At 39.0% G+C, this 20364-nt stretch overlaps 2 protein-coding genes across 5 annotated transcripts in view; one reads left to right on the top strand and one right to left on the bottom strand.

Moving 5' to 3' along the window:
* Positions 1-10421, top strand: part of CC2D2A (coiled-coil and C2 domain containing 2A) — a 61680-nt gene extending 51259 nt beyond the window's left edge. For 2 of the 4 annotated variants that reach the window (XM_065633740.1, XM_065633741.1), the window contains 8 exons: positions 2918-3121; positions 3602-3691; positions 4478-4591; positions 5897-6031; positions 6756-6878; positions 7507-7565; positions 8038-8215; positions 9048-10420. In XM_065633740.1, coding sequence (XP_065489812.1) covers positions 2918-3121; positions 3602-3691; positions 4478-4591; positions 5897-6031; positions 6756-6878; positions 7507-7565; positions 8038-8215; positions 9048-9236 — 1092 coding nt within the window. In that variant the 3' untranslated portion in view covers positions 9237-10420. Of the gene's footprint in view, positions 1-2917; positions 3122-3601; positions 3692-4477; positions 4592-5896; positions 6032-6755; positions 6879-7506; positions 7566-8037; positions 8216-9047 lie in introns of all 4 variants that reach the window. The other 2 variants (XM_065633744.1, XM_065633743.1) reach the window with 2 other exon arrangements.
* Positions 10422-10621: 200 nt separating this feature from the next.
* Positions 10622-20364, bottom strand: part of FBXL5 (F-box and leucine rich repeat protein 5) — a 36060-nt gene continuing 26317 nt past the window's right edge. Inside the window, exons 10-11 of the mRNA XM_065633616.1 lie at positions 19023-19171; positions 10622-11328 (exon numbers count right to left, since the gene is read on the bottom strand). Coding sequence (XP_065489688.1) covers positions 11252-11328; positions 19023-19171 — 226 coding nt within the window. The 3' untranslated portion in view covers positions 10622-11251. The remainder of the gene's footprint in view (positions 11329-19022; positions 19172-20364) is intronic.

Raw genomic sequence — 20364 nt, 5'->3', positions numbered from 1 at the left:
GTCATCTTGGAAATTACCCTGTCCTATGTTTTCTTGCTCTCATCCAATACTGTTGGAATTGTTACAATTTAGCACTGTCAAAAATAAAGAAAATTAATAAAGTACCCTCAGGGATGCCTTTAAAGGTTAATTAGTTTGAATGGCAAGATTTATTACTAGGACTCAAAAGCGTAAGTATACATTTAACAGCCTTGAAGCACCTTTAATAGATGAGACCTTATTCAACGGTTTCATAGTCTTAATCTTCGCATACAGTAATTAGTTGCTGGGAAAAAAAATGTACTGAATTTGTAAGGAAACAGATCTCTGTTTATAGAAAGACCTGTCTCCAGTACTGTTTCACAAGAAAAATCATAGAAATTCAAATAAAGGGCAAGATTATTGTAAAATGTTATGGACTATATGTTGCAAATCTTGACCTCTTTAAATAATGAGCAAATGTTCAGAATTTGATACTTAGTTACCAAAAGGTTATGTGTTGTATTAATGCTTAGTAAAATGGTGCAGTTTGGTAGCTATATTTAGAATTGATTTGAACACTTCAGAGAGAAAAAACAGCATATTTTATTAAAGTCATGGATCTTTCTGACAGAAGTTCTCTTTCCGCTAAAATATGACAGCAGGAGCTAACTGCCCCTTGCCAAAACTCAGACATAAAGAACTAGAAAGAGACTGAAGTACCTTCCATTCTGAAGATGCGGCAAGGAATGATAGCACAGTAAATCACAACTCAGGAAATTGGCCCTGTTCTAAGTAGCAAGAAATATACTACGTGTCAAAGCTTCTCGTCACAAAGAGGCACACGGAGGAGAGAGGGGGCAGTGGGTGCAAGTTGCACCATGAGAGGTTTTATCTCGATATAAGAAAGCAATTTTTACAGTCAGAACAATCATTCACTCGAACAGTCTCCCCAGGGACACATGGTAGGGTCCCCATCACTGGAGGTTTTCCAGGTGTGACTGGACAGGGTGCTGGATTGTCTCATCTGGGATCCCTTTCCCACCAAAGGTTGGACCAAATGGTCTTTTGAGGTCTCTTGCAGCCTGGGCTGTTCTATGATTCAATAAGCTGAATGGTACTAAAAAGTTACTGAAGTGCATTGAAAGTCAATCCAGGGATACCGAAAATGTTGCTGAGTTAAGAAACCTATTGGTACAGAAGATCTGTTTTCTAAAATTTGAAGAGCAGTGGAAAAAACTGTTATGATTACTAAATCAGTAGGAATTTTGCCAGATTTTTGTTCACTCTTTGCATTAGAGATTTTTCTAAGTCTTGTAACAATTTTACTTAGCGGCAGATTATTTGTTTGCCAATCCAAGTCATTTCTTTAGCAAACATTGTACAGGATTTTCAAATAATCCATTTTTTTTCAAAGCAACATAAATAGAAAACAATAAAATGTAATTTCATGTTAGAGGAAACTAAGTAAAGCGGGACCAAATTCATTAAGAGACTCTTTTGGTTTAGATGGTATGTATCTAATGAAATCTGTACATGAAAATACTACTAAAGTGACGTGTGTGTATTTTAACCATGACTGAAAAAGTTCTAGTTCTTTGCTGCAACTCCCCAAACGTAACACACATACTTATTATAGAAAGTGCTTGGCATAAAATGACAAAAACTAACAAAATATTTTTGCCGTCCTTTGTTCCTATTCCTAGCCATTCCTGCTGTAGTTAAGCTATTTGAAATACTTGTGTACTGTTTTAGGATGCTAAGCTTAATTTTAGTTTAATTTTACACTACTTTTTTTGTTTCTTTACCTACTTTTCCTCTCTTCCCTGCTGTCCTTCCTGAATTTCTCTATAGATGAATGAAATGCTTAAGAAGGTACAATATTAATAAATTAAATGAGAGATTCCTGTTAAGATTTAGCTTGGTTTTGTGCCATTCAGCAATCTTTTTGCACTTTGCATTACTTGACTCTGACATAGCAGTTGTTTATTTGCCAGTAATATTTGCAGTGAAATACTACATTTAAGTGTACAAAGTGCCAGAGGCTCTACATTTCAGCTGTTAATTATGGTTGAGAAGAATCCCTACTGTGTGCCTTCTATGCCAATGTGGAGGTCAAGCTGCAGGGCAGTGCTCAGCTCTCCCACCTCTGGTTAGTTTGAGAAGAAGGGTAACAAATTACAAAAAGTGGCTTATTTTGAACAAAAATATTATGAAGGATGAGCATTAATTCTCAGCACCACTAGAAATACACAAGGGATTCAAAGTAGATGAAAAAAACTATTTCAACTGATCCTAATACCTTTAAAAGATGACATCTTAGGTGACATATGAGCAAATAATTTTCTTTGGTGTATAATTAATGTGTGCTTTTGAGTTCTAGATTTCCTTCTGGAAAATCTCATCTAAAAGCATTAAAATTTTAGACAAGTCTGAATTATAAGGATTAATCTAAAAATTACTTGGACCTTCTCTGCAAATATTTTTGGCATTGCACAGGGTTGTTGCAGTATTATTTTCTAAAAATTACCAGGATTTTGTGCGTAACTTCAATTGTGGTTTTCATGGAGTGTTATGTGAATAGCATGTAGAATTAGTACCTAACCATAATTGTTCACCTTTGAATATACATGTGGTGTTAAATACTCATCCCTGCAGTTTTATTTGGCCATAACTTTCATGACATTCTTCAGTGCTTTAATAAAGCCAGCTTATAGGTACAGCTCATTATGCGCATTCATAAGGAAATGCAAATTGCCTGATTTTTCCATTACTTTGACCTTTCTTATATGTCTGTAAGCCAAAGTATATACCACAAGGAAAGTTCAAAATGCTATTAGGAAAGAATTGTACACTACTTTTATGCTCCTGTAAATGGTGAAATATGGCCCAAATATAGTAAAGACTTAAGCCCAAACTATAAATAAAACTATTTTTGTATAAATTCTGTCTTTTGAAGTTTGATACCCAAGAAGATGAGAAATTGCTACAGGCAGTAGAAAAGTATGAAGCTGAATGTACATCAAAGTTTCCAAGCCGCCAATGCCTAACAACTGTAATTGACCTCAACGGGAAAACAGTTTTTATTACCAGATATATCAAACCTCTGAATCCACCACAGGAACTTCTTGATGCTGTCCCCAGTAGTTCTCAAACAGCAGCAGTAAGTACTTCGAAAAGATAGTGAAGTTTCGGGGATATAGTTTTCAGAATGTCTGTGTTTGTGTTGTGTACACAGGCACATAACATGGATAAATATCTGCTGTGTAGCTATGCTTTTTGTAAAGGAAAAACTAGACATACAAAATAAAGTAGTAATGACTATGTGTGATAACACAGTAAATCTATCCATAATAATGCTGGAAAAGGATATTTGTCTTCTCTGGAAAAAAATAGATGTAGTGATGAGTAGTGTCCTTTAAAAGACAAAGAATTATGCCAGACCTCAATGGGAGTAAATTATGTGTGTCTTCAATATAAGTTCTAAAATGAGCTTGCTGCTACTGTAATGAGGTAGTTAGTGTGTTGTCATTGATCAGTGGAAACAGCACTATGCTTCACATCTGGTGTAACACTACTATTGTTAGATATATCCATGTCGTGAATTGAAGGGGTGACTTCGCTCTGGTTTGTTTTCTTGCAGGAAATGGTGGCTCGATATGTTGCTTTGATTCCTTTTTTGCCAGATAGTGTGTCATTTGCTGGAATTTGTGATTTATGGAGTACATCAGATGTAAGCAATGCATTAAAAGTTCTTTATCCTCTTGAATGTGATGTAACATTCTAGCAGCCCCTGCTTTCAGGGGAGATTGTACTAGATGAGTTCTTGAGGTCCCTTCAGACCTAAATTATTCTGTGATTCTGTTATTGTGAGGACTATTTTTCTTTATGAGCTGTGTATTTCAAAGAATGAGAACCAAAGCGTGAGAAAAGTTGCTCAGCCTGATAGGAGCCAAAATTTTTATCTTTGATATGTTGCAATTGATTGACCCTAAGAATGCTTAGGGCTTTAAGCTTTCTTCAGTTATAAAACAATTCAAAATGGCCAGTCATGCGCAAGTGAAAGGATACTGACTGACAGAGACTTTAAAACTAGACTTAAAATTGATCGTTGTAGTTCCAAGGCACTACAGAAAAAGCATTGCATGTAATGTCAGTAACGATGGGATATGTAGCCACCTCTGTCACATATAGATAAATCCTGTCATCTGTAGATTAACAGCAGACATTAAGTTAATCATAGATGATGTTTTTATCATCTCAGAATTTTTCTGCAAAATTCAGAATAACTCAAAAGACAAAAATCCTGGTTCTTGTAGTAGAATCTCAGATCTGCATCATGGATTTGCACAGCATTCCCTCTTCATCCTGCTGTTGAAGCAGTGCCCAATAAACAAAAAAGATCGGAGAAGACTCTCTTGCTTCGGAAGTGTTAAGAAAAATTATTAAATGTTGTAAGTTGCAAACACAGTTGGTAACTGCATAGAAAGACTTTTTTTTTTTTTGGTACCTCAATTAGCAATTTCTTTACCTTCTGGCGGGAGATGAGGAAGAACACGCCGTGCTCTTGTGTAATTATTTTCTTGGTATGGGGAAAAAAGCCTGGCTTATCATTGGAAACGCTATTCCTGAGGTAAGAGGATTTTTTCCTTTGGTCTGAATATTAACTTTATTCTGTGAAGTCTTTGGTTCCTGCCAATGGGTAGAATTGTTTCTTGCTGGCATGTTTTTTCCAGGAAGTTATCTAAACATCGGTGCTGCTGGAACAGATTCTTTCAGAGAAAAAAAAAGTTGAAAGTATATCTTAGTATAAATATCATGTGGGGGTTTTTTATCCTGGACCCATGTTTCCCTGCTTCATCTAGTAGTAGCTGTTGTCCTCAAAGTACCAAGCATCTGTAAACCTTGATTGGAGTTTAGCTTGTCTAAATGGTGTGTCCAGGACAAAGGGGAGGGAGAGGGTCCATTCCCAGCGTTTCAGCCGTGAGTACACAGACTGTGACAGAGTTTGGGAGCCCACAGTGGCAGCGATCTGGCTCAGGACTATGACATGTAGATTCTTTTGCCCCTTAGAGATGCATTTGTTCTCGGGGAAGCACTCAGATTTCCAAGTAACCAGCACTGCTCTTTTCAAAGAGGTGGCAAGGCTGTTCATAATGCAGATTTCCACTATTATTAATAGTATCTCAAATTACCAAGCACATGTGAAAGTTTTGCTGAATGGAATTTTGGTAAAAATCCCTGTCCTAACTAGTTTCTTAAGCACATTCTGAGATACTGTAGTGACAGGAACAGGTACTCAGGTACATTCCTTCCACTCAAAATCTGATGGAGATGCTAGTCCTCAGTCAAGCATTCAGCTCATGCATGCTGGAAGGAGGGAGACTATTACAGGTATTTCAAGGTACATGGAAAATGTGGGAGATCACAAGAAAACAGAAGAGCAGTTTAGGGATTCCTGACAGAGGATAAAAAAAGAGAGCTGGGAAATTCCTTGTGTCTGTATGAGGGAGGGCTGATAGATGCAACACAAAGTGTGCTGCCTCAGCAGCCGTTCTTCAACTGGGAGATTGCCCGCGGAGTGAGGGCTGTGGCCGTAGCCGAGTGGGACATGCTGATGTTGAAGCAGCAGACCTGAAACTTTCCTCTGTATGGAATTTCACATCAGTTCGTAGCTGAACCAAGACGAATCTATATTTTAAGAATGGCTCAGGGCTGTGTATGTCTAACATTTCTCTGCCACAGAACAGACAGAGAACACATTATTATGTGTTAGTTGGTTGAATTGTAATGAACCTGTAAATTCTTCCAAGCAGTTTACTCCAAAAAGTACTATTAATCTCAATAGTAAAAATCTAGTATTCCAAACAATACAAAGCATATTGTCTTTGTGGCCAGTTTTAAAACATCTTTCTCATACTTTTTTTTTTCTTCCTAGGGACCAACTGCATACGTATTAACTTTGGAACAAAGTCAGTACGTAATTTGGAATCCCAGTACTGGGTGTTTTTATGGGCAGTATGATACTTTCTGCCCCTTACAAAATGTGTACTGTCTGATCAGCTGTGATAACGTAAGTGTACCCAGCTTTGTCACATTTCTATACATGTAAGAGTTGATAACTTGATATTCTTCTTGACCTCATGCATTATTTGTTCATCAGTGTAACTGTGTTTATGCTGTCGTATCATTAGTGGTTTTATTCAACCTTAAGTAAGTTTTTCAGCTACTTTAAGTAGTTAAAATAAGAAAGATGGTTTTTAATCAGCATTTAGGTGGATCATGACATCCATTCATGTAATTTCCATTACTGGGTTTTACTTACACTTTTTCCAACTTGGACGGCCCAAGAATTATGTTCAGTTTACCACTGCTTAGCTGAGGAGTAGTAACTCAGCAAAGCTAATAGTTTGCAGATGAAATGTGACTGAAAAATAAAAAATGAAGCATATTGGAAGGAGTCAAGTGAATTGTATACATAATGGTGGGTACAAGCCCTGAACGGTCCAGTGTTCAAACATGGAGCTGACATTACCAGGCACAAAAACTGTATTGATTTTTTTTTTTTGCTTGGTGTCAAGTCCTCTTGTTTATTTGCTGTAAAATACAAGTAATAATCTTGCCTGTTCACAATATATTATTGTGTGGCTGGAAACCCTCTGAGAGATAGCAGTGGAGGAGAGGAGATAATTGCTCTAGGAGGTCAGGATCATATAGTATTTTACTGCCATATAAGTGGAATATGCTCGATAGCTGTGATTATGCTGAAAGTTAAAAACAAAGTTGCTTGCTTGTAGGTTTGGTTTAATATGCAAGAATATGATTCCCCAGTAAGGATAAATTTTGATATCAGCAGACCAAAACTTTGGAAGTCTTTCTTTTCAAGAAGCTTGCCCTACCCTGGTCTCTGCAGCGTTCAGGTAATAATGGATCTATTACCAGCTTGATTTGGGGGTTTGAGAGATCACAGACTTTGTATAAAGAAGCAGAGACCAAGTTCTTTGGACTTCTGTGGTTATTTATGTAACAGCATTGGATTTTAAAAAGATTTTCCCAGGCACTCCGAAAAAAAAAGAGAGCAGGAATACTGCAGAGTATTAGGTTTTATACAGAATGAATGCACAGCTGTTGTCCTCAAATTGTCTGTGTAAGATCTCAGGACAACAGTGAAGTAAACAGAACAAATCTTTTAACACAAACTTACCTAACATAGTAGCTTGCCATTATAAAGAAAATGTCAATTTCTGTCTTACAGCTAGGAAGGCATTATTTCCAGCTGAATGCACATCCTTAGTAAACAAACAGGAATTTCTCTATAGCTTGTCAAAGGTATAAACAGTTGAAATTTTTTTTGGGGGGGTGGAGAATCAAGATTACCCACAAACATCTAGTTAACGTTTTTATCACATCTCTACTACATAACAGATTATTTTAGCATAAACATGAACTCATGTGAGTACCATCAAGGCAGTAACTCCTGAAGTTACGGTGTGGTATATCTAGAAGAGATTGCAAATTTTAACATTTAACTGTTTTATTTATTGCTAGCCTGAAGAATTAGTTTATCAGCCTTCGGACAAGGCTGCTGCGATGGAACTGCAGGGCAGGTAATTCTACCTCCAAACAAATGCTGTCAATGCTCATCAGTGGAGCATATTCGTACCTGCGTCCTAAAAACCTGCTTTGAATGCTACAAATTGAGAATGCCTAAAAAAACCCAACCCACCAAACACAAAATCAGAAGCCGTAGTTCACAGGGCTTAAGTTTTCTCTCTCTTTATAATAGAGATTAACAGAACTGGTCAATCACTGCTGTACAGTTTCCTAATAAACAAAATGCTGTAGAGGGATGAGAGGAGAGAATGTAGACCAAAAAGGGCGATGAGCTCCTGGCCTCCCATTCTGCTGCCAGACGTGCAGGCACCACAGAGCGATGTTGGCATTGCTTTCTGTGCTTTTAGGCAGTGGCAAATTTAACTGAGGTCATTTGTGTTCCCCACAATCTGTACTAAGTGTGGCAAGGAAGATCAGATGTCCAGTAAGTACTAGAATTGTAATAATCAGTCTGTTTTACTGCAGGATTGAAAAAATTTTAAAAGACAAGATAATGGAGTGGAGACCAAGGCACTTAACTCGTTGGAACAGATACTGCACCTCTACCCTGCGTAACTTTCTGCCACTGCTGGAACAAAACCAAGGCAAAGATGTAGAAGATGACCATCAGGCAGAGCTGCAAAAACAGCTAGGAGATTACAGGGTACAGTTGTGAATGTGTGGTGTGTGCACAGAAGCAGAAATCTAAATCCCCAGGATCTAGTATCACTACTCTGGTATGGAAGAGTGGCCTAGGCTATTTATTATTTCCTCTACTACCAAAAGTCAGAAGAGCTTTTATACCAGAGATAAACCAATGTCCTATTTACAGAGTGAAGGAGCAATCTGTTTTATTGTATTTGTAGAAATTGAAGATAAAACCTCTCTGCTAAACGTAAAGAAATTGGCTGCATGGTTGTACTATTGCTGTACCACAACAGTCGCCACCTCCAATAGCCGTCTCCTCCCACTGGATGCTTGTGGGCTGACTGGTGCTTTAGCTCAAGTCCAGTCACTAAGAACCTGGCCCTGGTGCTGAGTAGTGCTACACACAGTCTACTCACAGGTGCAGGAGCCCACACAACAACATGCTTTACTTCAGTTTTATTATGGGGGGACATTTGCCACCTCAAACCCCTAGCCAGTGCAGACAGGAGAATGCAATGAATTAAAACCAGTTAAGAAGCAGAAAAGCAGCAAAGTTATGCTGTATGTGTTCATTAATATAACTTTATTCTAGTGGATTTCTAAACATCTTCATTTCAAACTTAACCCAGACTAAAGAGGAAAAATGTCAGAAGTTTGCCAGGAGTATATGAAATAGGGAGGTGATATTAAAATACAAAATAGGGTTTTCTTACTGCATCTTCTCAAGCCAGCCCTAAAAAAATGAATTTACATACACAGTAAAACAGATTTTTAAAACTCTGTATTTTTTTCAGGTGCATTAACCTTTTCTTCTTACCTTATGTGGTTTTCCTCTTTCTTTCTCCCAGGTCTCTGGATTTCCTATTCATATGCCATTTTCTGAAGTCAGACCTTTAATAGAAGCTGTACACAGCACAGGAGTTCATACCATTGATATTGCCAACGTTGAATTTGCTCTAGCCGTGCACATTCATGCTTATCCCCAAAATGTTCTCTCTGTATGGATTTATGTTGCTTCACTTGTTCGAAATAGGTAGTATGGACCAGTCAGAATACTTCAAGAAATTTGCTTATGTAGGGGTGAATATAACAGATTTCTCACACTGCTGATTTGAGCCATCCCAAGAATTTTAAAAATGGAATGAGAAGCTGATTTTTAGTAGCTGCAAACACGTGAGCTTTGTTCACCCTACAACCACTGAAGATACTACTGATTACTGCTAAGGAAGAGACTGACAGCTTCAAATTCCAGTATTAACAGGTGATTTTTAAATAGGTGATTTTTATACAGTATTTTATAGCTGCCCATGGGACATCACCCTCTTATCTTAAAAGCATTACACATGCCCACATATATTGACATTGCAGAGTCAAAAGGTAGAGTTCAGCCACCTTATTTTCAGGTGAAACTTGGTTCCTGGACTCATGCTCTGAAGACTATGGTTTTAGCAAGTCAGTTTATTTTATCTACAGACCTTCTTTCTTTTCAAAGACACTGGCAAGTACAAGTAGTTGCAATTTTCCAGTACCCAAGTTCCTGAGTGAAGATAAGGACTATTTACCCAGGAATATGTTTTCTGCACCAAAGAGCCATCAGTGAAGGCCATACTTCAATTTTTAAGAAGCTGCTTCATACTTAGTGTCTGTATAACACCAGCACCATTCAGAGATGTAAAATTGCATTTTCTTTAGAAGACAAAGTGTTTAATAAATACACCAAAACCTAAGTGGAAGCTCATTCATTTTATACAATAATTTGATTAAGCTTCTTTGAAGTATGAAATACTTGTCTGAATGTTACCCTAGTAAAAGATTATCAAAAGAAAATTTGCTTCTTAGTATGTAAGTAGTGGTGTTAACTGTTAATACTGATATATATTTTTTTTCCTGCAGTTATTTTGCTAATCAAACTCTTCCAAGTGAAAATGATGGTGGGTTGAGCTTAACTCTGATATGTTCTAATGAACATTCTTCCTGAGATTCAGTCTGTCTAATAAATACTAGACACAATCTGCAACTGCGCCTCCCATGAGCAGGTGGCCACTAACGTTTGCAACTTAACATAGGCTACAATACCCACTTCCTCTTGCAACAGCTCCTCCCCATGCCACCACATACAGACTCATGCACTACTCACAGTTACTCATCTCTATTCCTACCGCAGGATTCCCTCAGCCTCCCTGCTAGTCTCTACTGTTCAATAAAGGGTCTCATTAAAACTCAAAGCATCAAGGTAAAGGTACTGTTGTCATCCATGGATTTCACATTAATGAAAACTGACTTCCTTGGAAGCTGTTTCAAAAATGCATCCTAACAGTCATGGGAAGAAGGAAAAAAACAAAACCAAAATCAAAACAACAAACCAACCAACCCCCCCCCACATTGCAAGGTTCACAGCCCTGCAACCACAACAGCCACCCACCCAGTCTCTGCAGCCCACTGGCATGGTATGCTTGGATATCACACCTCAACAACATTCAACTGCTACATAGAATTTTTGTCGGTGGGAATGTTTTATTTGAGTATGTCCTTCAAGCCCAAATGCAAAAGGAAGGTGGGGATTTCTCTAATTTTGCAATATAAAGAACAACTTCAGGATGAGAGGAAAAGGGAAGAAACAAGGCTCCTAAAGATGTGTAACTGTTACCCAAATGCAAACAATACATTTCAAATTCTCTGCGGAGATTTATACTGTACTTACGGATTCAAAATAAAAAAACCATTCACTTAACACAAAATAATCCAGTAAAGTATATTTAAGTGCCAAACTTGGAAGAAAGTGGCATAAAAAAAACCCTCAGAATGTTTTCCCATCTTCCCCAAATTAAGTAAAAGAAAACCCAACACCCTTCAAACCAAATGAGATTGTGAGATTGTTACAACACCGTACAGTACACTCATAATTAAGATTTTGAAGTTGTGGGCAGGATCAGGCTAGTATAACAAGTCTCACTCCAGGGATTGTTAACACAAGATGCGATCTGTAAGTAAAGTGCATGAGAGGAAGCCTGCTCAGCTAAATGAAGTAGACTGAAAGGTCAGGAGTCAGCGCTCATTCGCCAGAGCGGCAGCAGGCCCGAAAACCACACTGCAAGTTCTGGCATCCACTGGCGGTTTCAGCATGAGGACCTGCACAAAAACAGAACAAATGTGAAAAGAAGAAAAGGCCATTTATTCAGAATTCTCATAACCTGGCAATTCAGAAAATATCTCCTTTTTTTTAATAGACTAAACTTCATTCAGTACTGTGGAGTCTGAATCACAGCCAGTACTATCACAGTATGAAAACCTCAACTGGAACAGTTCTTTTTCCAAGAGATTTTTACTCTGACAGCCTAGTCCCATGGGTAACACATTCAAAATGACACAGATGTACAATGAGCAACACTGAATGAGCAAATTTAAGCAAGCTCACAGCCAGCTTTCAGAATTGAGGTATATTTTCACAATGCATATTTAACTCCCATTTTTCCAATTCAGATGATGACTTCATGGCATTACCAAAGAAACCGTAATCTCCAAAACTATTTCTACTATAATGGAAACACTTTTTCAGTCTGGAAGGTTTCTTCTCCATGAACACTTCATGGTTGGCTAGACCTCACGTACTCTGACTGGAAATTCAAAAACTAAAGAGAAAAATCACATTTAGTATCACTGCAGTTACCAGGAGCTGTAAGGCTAAAAAAAAACAAACATTCAAAAAGAAAGAAGAAGTCACAAACACCAACAGTATAAACCAACACTAATTCTACCCACCTCTACTTACCTTCGCTTACTGTTATCCGTTTAATTTGAAATGTTAAAGTGATCATGAGATAAGAAACTATTACATTTATTAGTACAGGATTTTATTTCCTGCAGCCATATGCCTGCTTTAGAGATGCGTTTACATTCAGGTTGGCTGAACTCTGGCACCCAACATAAATTGGCAGTCGGCTGCTGAGTTAACTAAAACAAGCTGGTAAAGACCTAACCAGGACAACCCAAATTTCCTTCCTTTGTATTTGAGAAAAAACAAAGAATATTTAAGGTGGTTTTTTTTAATACATTTAGAAAGGACTTGCAAAATAATGTAATGAACTAGGGCACCGTGCAATGTCTCACTTGTTTTTTCCCCTTGAACAGTAACTTAAATTCATAATTCAATTAATTTCCCAAGAACCCGGTGTCTGGAAATCAGCCTTCTGCTTCATGCCACACACTGATGAGCAATATTCTACAAGGTAATTAAGTTAACATACATGAGACCAAATAAAACAAACCCGAAGCTATAATGAACGACAATGCTTACAGTACCCAAAAGAGTGAACTTTTCGTTCGTCAAACTCACTTTCAAATCTCTTTATTCACCTGAACTAAATTTTGATCTTCCAAGTCACTTACAAGCTAGAGGTTGAAAGCTTCTTCGTAAATCCTTTAAAAAGGAGACTCAGTGTTTCTGAATGGCTGGTAGCAGAGCATGTTCTGTGCAGCAGTACTGTCCCAGTCGAAGCTGACCTTCCTCGCCACTGCCACAGCTAAGCAGCGTGTCAGTAATTTTGAAGAAACTGCCACATTTCTAGTAAAATGCTTGTTGACAACACAAATAGAACCACAACATCCCAAGGAAAGAGATTCAACATTGTTTTCCGTCCTTTTCTTGCTCATTTTAGGAACGTTCTTCCTCATGCTCATAACTGGAATGTAAATACTGACCTCCTAGGTCTGAACAATGGTCCATCTAACCCTACATTCATCACTGGCAACAGCAAGTGTTATCAAAGGGGATCATATAAGCCCGTTGTCTGCATCTTACATCTCCCCAGCATCCCTAACTGTTGTAGTAGGGACACTGAAGCCCATTCCCTTTAGTATTTGTTCATGGTTCAGTTGTGCATGCATTTGTTTAACCTCTTTTTAAACCTGCTGATCCTGCTTGTTTCCACGATTGCCCATGGGACCAAGTTCCCAGAGTTCACTACACTGTACATTTTCTTTAAATTAATCACCTACCCCCTTCATCTACTGTCTCCAAATTCTAATACTGCAGAATATGGAGTTACTTTTGCCCATTCACCTCATCTGCTGCTTTCCCAGTTCTGTAAAGCCACCTCCCTATCCTGCCTTCTAATTCCCATATTGAAACGTTCCAGGCTTTTGAGTGTCTCCTTGCCAGACAGCTGCTCCACTCCCTAACTGTTTAGCAGAGCTCTTCTGTATCTTCCGTAAGTCCATTACAGACTCTCCTCAAGATGGGGAGGCCAAAACTGTGTGCTGTACTCCAAATGTGAGTGCCCCAAGGCTTCCAGGACCATGCAGCACCACCCTCTACCTTGTTCTCAACACCCTGACGATGCATAACACTGGCGGCTTTTTTGGCTGTTGCTGCAAACAAGAAAGGTCTCAGAATTAGCACCAACCGCTCTCTGAAATTGTTGTCTTCACGTTGCAACTGCCAGCTCCAAATTCAGTTTCATGCAATCAGTTTGATTGCTCCCAACCACCCAGACAAACGACCCTACATACAGCTATACTGAAGCTCATAAGAAGTCCTTCTGGAAATCTTCAGCACCAGTATCGTTACCTGAGGCAGCTCAGAACCACTCAAGAACTTGGAAACTGTATGTACTTCTTATGCCACAACGGCAACAGAAATGCTGAATAAGACTGATCACAGGACAGAACTCCTGGGGAGGAATGCAAAGAGAGACACCACCTCCCAGATTCCTGAGCAGTGACCATTAAGCCCTGCCCTTTCTTCCTATCCTTTAATTAGCTCTCGGTTTTTAAATTTAAACCAGTCTTATAGCAACTTAAAATCTCAAAAGCTTAGAAGCTTCTAAGTAAACTGCAGCATCTGGAAAGTTTATAGGTTCCTTTCCTAATTTATTAGGCACCAAATTACAAATGACATTAACCACACCACAGTGAAAAGTCGCCTTTCTTCCTATGCTGCATTTCTTGTCCCAGGTCTAGTCCTCACACCGTTGCTAACTCTCCTTTATAGCCTCTGATAAAGAACTCTGATGATATTAAACATTCAGGGTTCAAACCACATCTCCTGAAATCTTCTACCCTTTATTCTTTCTTAGCATACACAGGCAATTCCAGCTACTTGCAGGTTATGTTCTTATTACAACGAGGTAGTAAGTGTCATTAATTATTGTTTTAACAGTAAGGCTATTTGGTTATGACTCATTTCATGCATGTTTTGACATGTCAATTGATCTCCTCCATCACAGGTCATTTATGTCCTCTATAAATGCCCTGGCCCTCTTTAGCTTCTTTTTACATTTGATACAAATAGCAAAATTCAAATGCCTTTGCTTTTGACAGCCACAGAGACTGTTTTTGTTTCCCTAGCTTTATTGACTTCAACTAACTTTTGGCTACACCTCTTTGGCTTCCTAATCTCTGATTTCCCCACTCTTTGCTACTGACCTCATTTGGACTGGACTTTGGAATATATATATATGCACACATATAACACAAGGTCTCCATCTGACCTCACTGATGTACCAGGTTAAGCCATATGGTAACTGTATACAGTTCCTTTTATATTGTCCAGTGAGTGAGATGGTCATTTCACACCTCACAGTGGGGCTGCCTCACCTTCAGAAGGGCGCCTCTCTTCCTACTGACTATGAGGACAATGAGTGCCTAAATTAAAGCTGTTGTGGGCTGGTTCACCTTGGAAAGCAAAGTTAATCAGGTTCTCATCTAACCGGCCACAGTCTATGTTACAGGTTTAGTTACCTCTAAACTGGATTATTGTAATGCTCTTTACAAGCACATCAGATTACTCAGATGCTTCAGGTGACCCAGAATAGAGGTCTGTTTACTCCTGATGAACAACTCTTGGTGTTTTCAAATAAAATCATATAAACAATCTTGCAATGTAAGAAAGCAGCATAGCTATTTGATTACTCCGTTTTGTCACATGCACTAGTGAAACAAAAATTAGTAAAAACTTCCTAGGAAGAAGTTGGGCATTTCACCATGACCACATGACAACCCAGACCAAGACCATGCTGAAAGAGCCACTACGGCCAGGACAACCGGCTGTCACCACCACGACATCCCTTTAGCCACTTGTTCTAGCTCTTGCCTGTGGCAGCAGAAACAGTCATAGTCTGCATCAAGGTGGATTCCTGACCCATTTGGGAAGAGGAAAGAAAAAAACAACCACCACCCCCCGCCAAAAAAAACCCAAAAAACCACACAACACACAAAAAACCACACCACACACAGCTTTCAGCTACCCCAGGTTTTGATACCGTTTACCACAGAAAGACCAATACTGGCCTCAGGAAGGCAGTAAGAAGGAGCTGAGAGGAACACAAAGGACAGAAGGACAGGCAGACAGTTCTTTTTCACAGCCACCATCAGCAAGAGGCTTCATCATCATCACTGCATGTTGTATTTGATGGTAATGTAGCAAAAGTAGCACATTACAATGGAATTACCAAAATACTGATCAAATTAAGCATTTGCTTTAAGAAAACTACAGAAAGGCAGTATTAAATTCAAATCCGAGTTTACTAAGTGCTACTCTCTATCAGCCTTTAGTCGAGTTACACTTACAGACCCTTATGAAAGCACCTTGGTTATTTGTAGAACTTAAAGGAAGACCAGACTCTTGAAGTCTAACAACAACGCATCCCCATATATAAATCTGCACTCAGGAGTTCAGAAATCTTAACAGAAATTGCAAAGTCTTGGCTCCACTGCTGGAAGACAGATCAAACTATGACCGATGAACTTCTAATGCCAGAAGAAAAGAGCGAATAATCCGAATCATCACAACTTTATTTTATTCATGCCCTATTCCTTTAATTACAGCACCTGAGGACTACATCATTTAAAAAAACTCTAGCAACTGAATCATACTTAAAAGCTGCAAATAACTACTGCTGCAGAGATCAGGGAGCCTAATCCTGAAGCTGACAGCACCCCAGGCTTTAAAACTGAGAATACAGTAAGGTGACTGAACACAGCTGGACAAAACAGCCTATGGGGAAATATAAACTTTTGAGTGGCAACTGGTAACTCAAACATTAAACTCTCCTTGCTGATTTCAGTGTGATTTACAGTCAAATGTGTTTTAGACATTAAACAAAATCAGCAATTAGAAGGGGTGTACACTGACAGATTTGTTTTCAGCTGTAGCTGAGGGTTACCTAACTTCGAGTCTGCAGTGTTGAGTAAAACATAGGTAGAGATCCTAAATATTAGTATGTAAACCAAGAACTGAAGTCATACTAACAGTAAATGAACAGAAAATAAATTTGGAAGTGTGTGGAAATTCATGGTCTCTGCTCATAAAAACTCCATCATATTACTGCTGTGCAACAGTTCGCGACTCAGACCCAACTAAGTCCATCTAACCACATGTGCTTTACCTCTTTAGTTTTAGTCTACCAGGAAGGTAGAGCAGCTGTGGTTAGACCAGCACTTGCAATGAAAATCCAAAAGCTGCAAACAAACACGCCTACCAAATAAGTCCTGCACGCCCTCCACAAAGAAAATCCAATGAAGCTGTAATGGGCCCCCTCTTAGGGTCAGTGGAAAAAAAAAAAAATCTGAAAATAGGCTGTAGGTGAAAGCGAAGCCCTTATATATCAAAGTGGTATCTCTGTTATTCAAAGATGACTAAGTTCCATGCTGCTGGCTCCATTTCTTATTCTGCAAGATTGACGGGTTTTCCAACATGATTCCAGAACATATTGCCTTCCCTGAAAACAATCCCTGATAAGCTGGTGGGCAAAGAAAATTATGAAATTATTCTCTGCATGCTTACAGATCAGTCATCTTTGTGCAGCATTTAATAATACAATCTATGTATGTGCAAACAAACAGCTTCAGGTATGGATTGATTTAAACGAAACAGCTATTGTTTTCCCTACAGTTACTTTAGAAATACCAAATGATACAGAAATAGTTCAAGCTGTCACAGAAATCCTGCTGCTCACAGAGCAGAATAAGGCATTAGTTTCACACTGAATAGCCCTACCACAATGAAGTTTGAGTGAAAATACAAGAACCGTACCCAAATAAAACTGCAGGGGATTCGGTTATAAAAGGTTATTTCCCATTTCAGAATTTTGCTGGCACACCCGTATAAGTTTTTATTGACTTCCTTCTTCAATAAAACAGCCACCAACTTCTGAGATGCTACTGCTTCTCAACAGGTGTGAGAAGTCGGACCAACACAGCCTCACACTCCTGTTGATTTCTCTCTAGAGCAGTAACTGTTCCTCCAGAGGCACCGGGATGCTTTACAGAACCAGGCAGAGCTTTTAGGCTCACGGCTTCCAGCAGGCAGTAAAAGGAAGGAAATAAACAGCAAAAGGATCAAGGCAACTTGACAGAGTAATTCCAAAAAGTATTCTCTTTAAATATAAATAATTACTTGGGGGTATTATGGAACAGCCAAGGTTTAAAGTGGTGGACTCACACAAGATATTCCAGCTTTGTAAACTGACACAGTGTACTTTAGGAATAGAGACAGACACAGAAATGTCTGAAGACAAACCAGAATATCAAGTCTGGTATTACTGACAGAAGTGAAAACAGAGGAAAACCAGCAAGGAATCAGATGTAAAAGGCTTTTAACTGGTCTTTGAAGCCATCTTTAAAGTCAACACAATGCAGGAAAGAGAGTCAGTGATGTATTTTTAAAGAGGAACCTTAAAATTTTCAGGTTGAAATGCTAGAAGATTTTAAAAGCTGTAGTCTGGATGGAATGAAAGGAATTAACAAAAAGAAAGTGTCTCAAAAAAAAAACCAACCCAGCAGTGTCAAAAAAGTGCATAAAGTGCAACAATTATGGAAGCAAAATATTATTTAATACTTTCACATCTAATATTAGGGTCCAATCCAAGTGCATCATGTTATATCGATTTCAGTGGACTGAATACCTGAATATCAGTATGAATGTACTTGAAGCACCAAAGCTCTGGCAGCCTGTACCCCTCCTGTGGCTGCATCTCAGTATCGATGCAAATTATTGAGCTGAACACCATGAACTACCAGGGAATATAGTTTTGTTTTACACATCATTAGTTATCATAATCCTGTGAACTGAGTTATTATCCTCCTCCTCCCTTCTGTTGCACTTAGCTGTTCTAAATTCACACATGGAATACAAGTCACACCATGGTTTCTCTCTGTAATGCTATGAATGCTTACTGGACCTGACACAGACTGAATTCCAGTGTGGTAAACACTGAAAGGACTTGCACGATAAACATATTTTATGCATTTATCCAGATCCTTCTCCACCTTAGATCCATCCCTAAGTTACTGAGTCAAGCAAAATCAGAAAAACTAAATTACATTTTCCATAAGGACACAGGCTGATAGGATCAAAAATATCCTATACCAAAACCACTGCAAAACGCATCATTCCTTTCCTAAAAATCACTGCTTTGGTATCAATCTAATGAAGCCTCTGTCTGAAGTTGTGACCATAAAGAAAACATGCAATTACATTGTTTACAGTGAAGATATTGAGAGGGCAAGTGTGTGTTAGCTATATGGAGACTTACTTTCTAGCCTCTTTACTTATGCTAAACTAAATCGAGATATAGGGACTAAAAATGCTTTCCTAGGTAATACAGAACTGTTGCTAGTGTCAAGCAAAAAACCCAAAAAGAACAAATGAGGAAAAGCTGGCTTAACAGTTGTCATTTCATAATTAACCTGTGAAACTCAGTGCTAAACAGCCAAGAAAAAAAAAAAGTGGGGTTTTCATGGTTCTTTCTGTTTTGTTTCAAAAAGTGTCCTTAAACCAACCTCACTCTCCAGGAGAGCATCACATCTTCATAAAAAGACATTACCGTTAATGTTGTCACAGTAGTAAAAGTGTTCATCGTTCAGGGAGGGGCACGCAGAAACTAAATCCTGCAGGCCCGCACCGGTTACAGAGAGACAGCCCGAGAGGTTGAGGTGTTCCAGGTGCGGCAGTCCTCCACCCAGAGTCAACGCCCTGTGAACAGACACAAGAGAGGCGTTAAGAGCCCGCACCGCGCCACACTGACAAGTACTCCACTGCATCACCAAGTCCCACTTAACTGCGTCTTCTAGCAAAACCCACACCTCTAATGAAACACATAGTTCTAAATCTGGCAGTTTCATACCATACATAGGGGATCACCCCTGAAGCTGCATAACCAACCTGAAAACTCAACTGATTTGTACAGAAACTAACAATTCTTTCTGACAAACTTAAATGGTAAATCACTTTGTTTATGAATTACTCCAGAGATGACCAAGTATTTCAAAGAACTACCAAGACATTCTTCTCCAATACACCACCGATTCTGAAAACATGACACTCTCAAGTTCGGTGCATTACACTTCCAAAAGTTTCAGTGTCTTATAATTTTGGGTTAAAATTATTTTGGAATCCAAATTTTTATTTTCCTAGGGCTGACAGTAGAGCCCCTCTGCGCCAACACACCACCTTATTATTCAAGTGTAATTCTCTGTTTTTCCTCCAAGTGCAAGAGTGTTTGGTTGCTGATGCAAGAGCTTCCTGGATGTGTCACACCTGAGCAATCACTCAGAGCTCCTCTGTGAGCTCACAGGGCAGCCGGCACAAGTTCAAGCACAAACAAGCTCACCCACCTGAAAAAACACCAGGCTTGAACCACCCAGCTGCAGATTCAAGCCAAGACATAAAACTGAAAATGCCTTCAGAGCATCACTGTACAACTTTCTCCTGTCAGCAGGCAGAAGCAGAACTGTCGACCACAAAACCAGCCATCAGTTAACAACTTTTCTATGAAATGAACTGGCAAATGTTTTTATTAGGAGGTTTCATTCTCTTTCCTCAGGGACTCGAACTATGGTGAGTGCAAGCAGCACTGGTTGCAGCACACTCTCAGCTCTTAAATACTGTCTTTTATCCAAAAAAGCACCAGTGGGGAACTGGCACCACAATTAAACCCTTCCCATGACTCAATGGCCCAATCTCCCTTTGGTCCTAGATTACTGAGTTATGAAAAACAGGCCAGTAACATGCAAACTACACACAGCATGACTTGATCACCAACAAACGAAACTCAGAAATACCGGTCCACTCCAACACTTGAACAGCAACAAGCTCAAACACAAAGCACAGACATTTGAAGCTTACACTGAGCAAGACTAACACTGGTGGGTGTAAGAGTTAAGTGT

Source organism: Caloenas nicobarica, chromosome 4, assembly GCF_036013445.1.
Source record: "Caloenas nicobarica isolate bCalNic1 chromosome 4, bCalNic1.hap1, whole genome shotgun sequence".
Classification (NCBI taxonomy): Eukaryota; Metazoa; Chordata; class Aves; order Columbiformes; family Columbidae; genus Caloenas; species Caloenas nicobarica.
This window is presented reverse-complemented; position numbering and strand designations above follow the sequence as displayed.